General features: G+C 47.6%; 1 protein-coding gene across 1 annotated transcript; it reads right to left on the reverse strand.

Annotated features, from left to right (window-relative positions):
* Nucleotides 1–4: 4 nt before the first annotated feature.
* Nucleotides 5–478, reverse strand: LOC106724863 (uncharacterized protein C2orf78-like; the record flags this gene model as incomplete). The annotated part of the gene is made up of 1 exon (XM_014533877.1): nucleotides 5–478. A coding segment is annotated over one exon (474 nt), but the record flags the coding sequence as incomplete, so codon positions are not given.
* Nucleotides 479–483: the final 5 nt, after the last annotated feature.

The following is a 483-nucleotide window of genomic DNA, read 5'->3' on the forward strand; positions in this document are numbered from 1 at the left end:
GCTTCTCCTCTGCCTTGACTTTGTTCCCTGACTGCTTACTCTCTTCAGTTTTCTTGGGGTTGTTTTCTCTGGTTCTTTTGGCCTTTTCTTGCCCATGGCTCTTGGTTTTGCTGGTCCTGCTGGGGGCAGCTTTCTGAGGTTTGTTAGAATTCTTGGCCCTGTTTTCAGGAGCTCTGTCACTGGCTGCAGCATTGGAAACAGCCACTTCTCCCACGAACATGCCATCTGGGCTCTCAGGCTGGATTTTGACTATGGGAGCACCACTGATCAGCTCAGAGGCTTCATGTTTATTCTTCCTGTCTTGATCAGAGGGAGCATTAATGACACTTGTTTTCTGCACCTTGTTCAAATTGATGGCTCTGGTATCTTTGGTTTGGATCACCTTGGGACCTTTGAATTGATCAAGTTCATCCAAGGAATTTAGGACCACTGGAAGGTGAGTATCCTCCACCAGTGTAGCGATGTCTGCAAAGCCATCATTGG

This window comes from Myotis brandtii, unplaced genomic scaffold (genome assembly GCF_000412655.1).
Source record: "Myotis brandtii unplaced genomic scaffold, ASM41265v1 C41003232, whole genome shotgun sequence".
NCBI classification, from domain to species: Eukaryota; Metazoa; Chordata; class Mammalia; order Chiroptera; family Vespertilionidae; genus Myotis; species Myotis brandtii.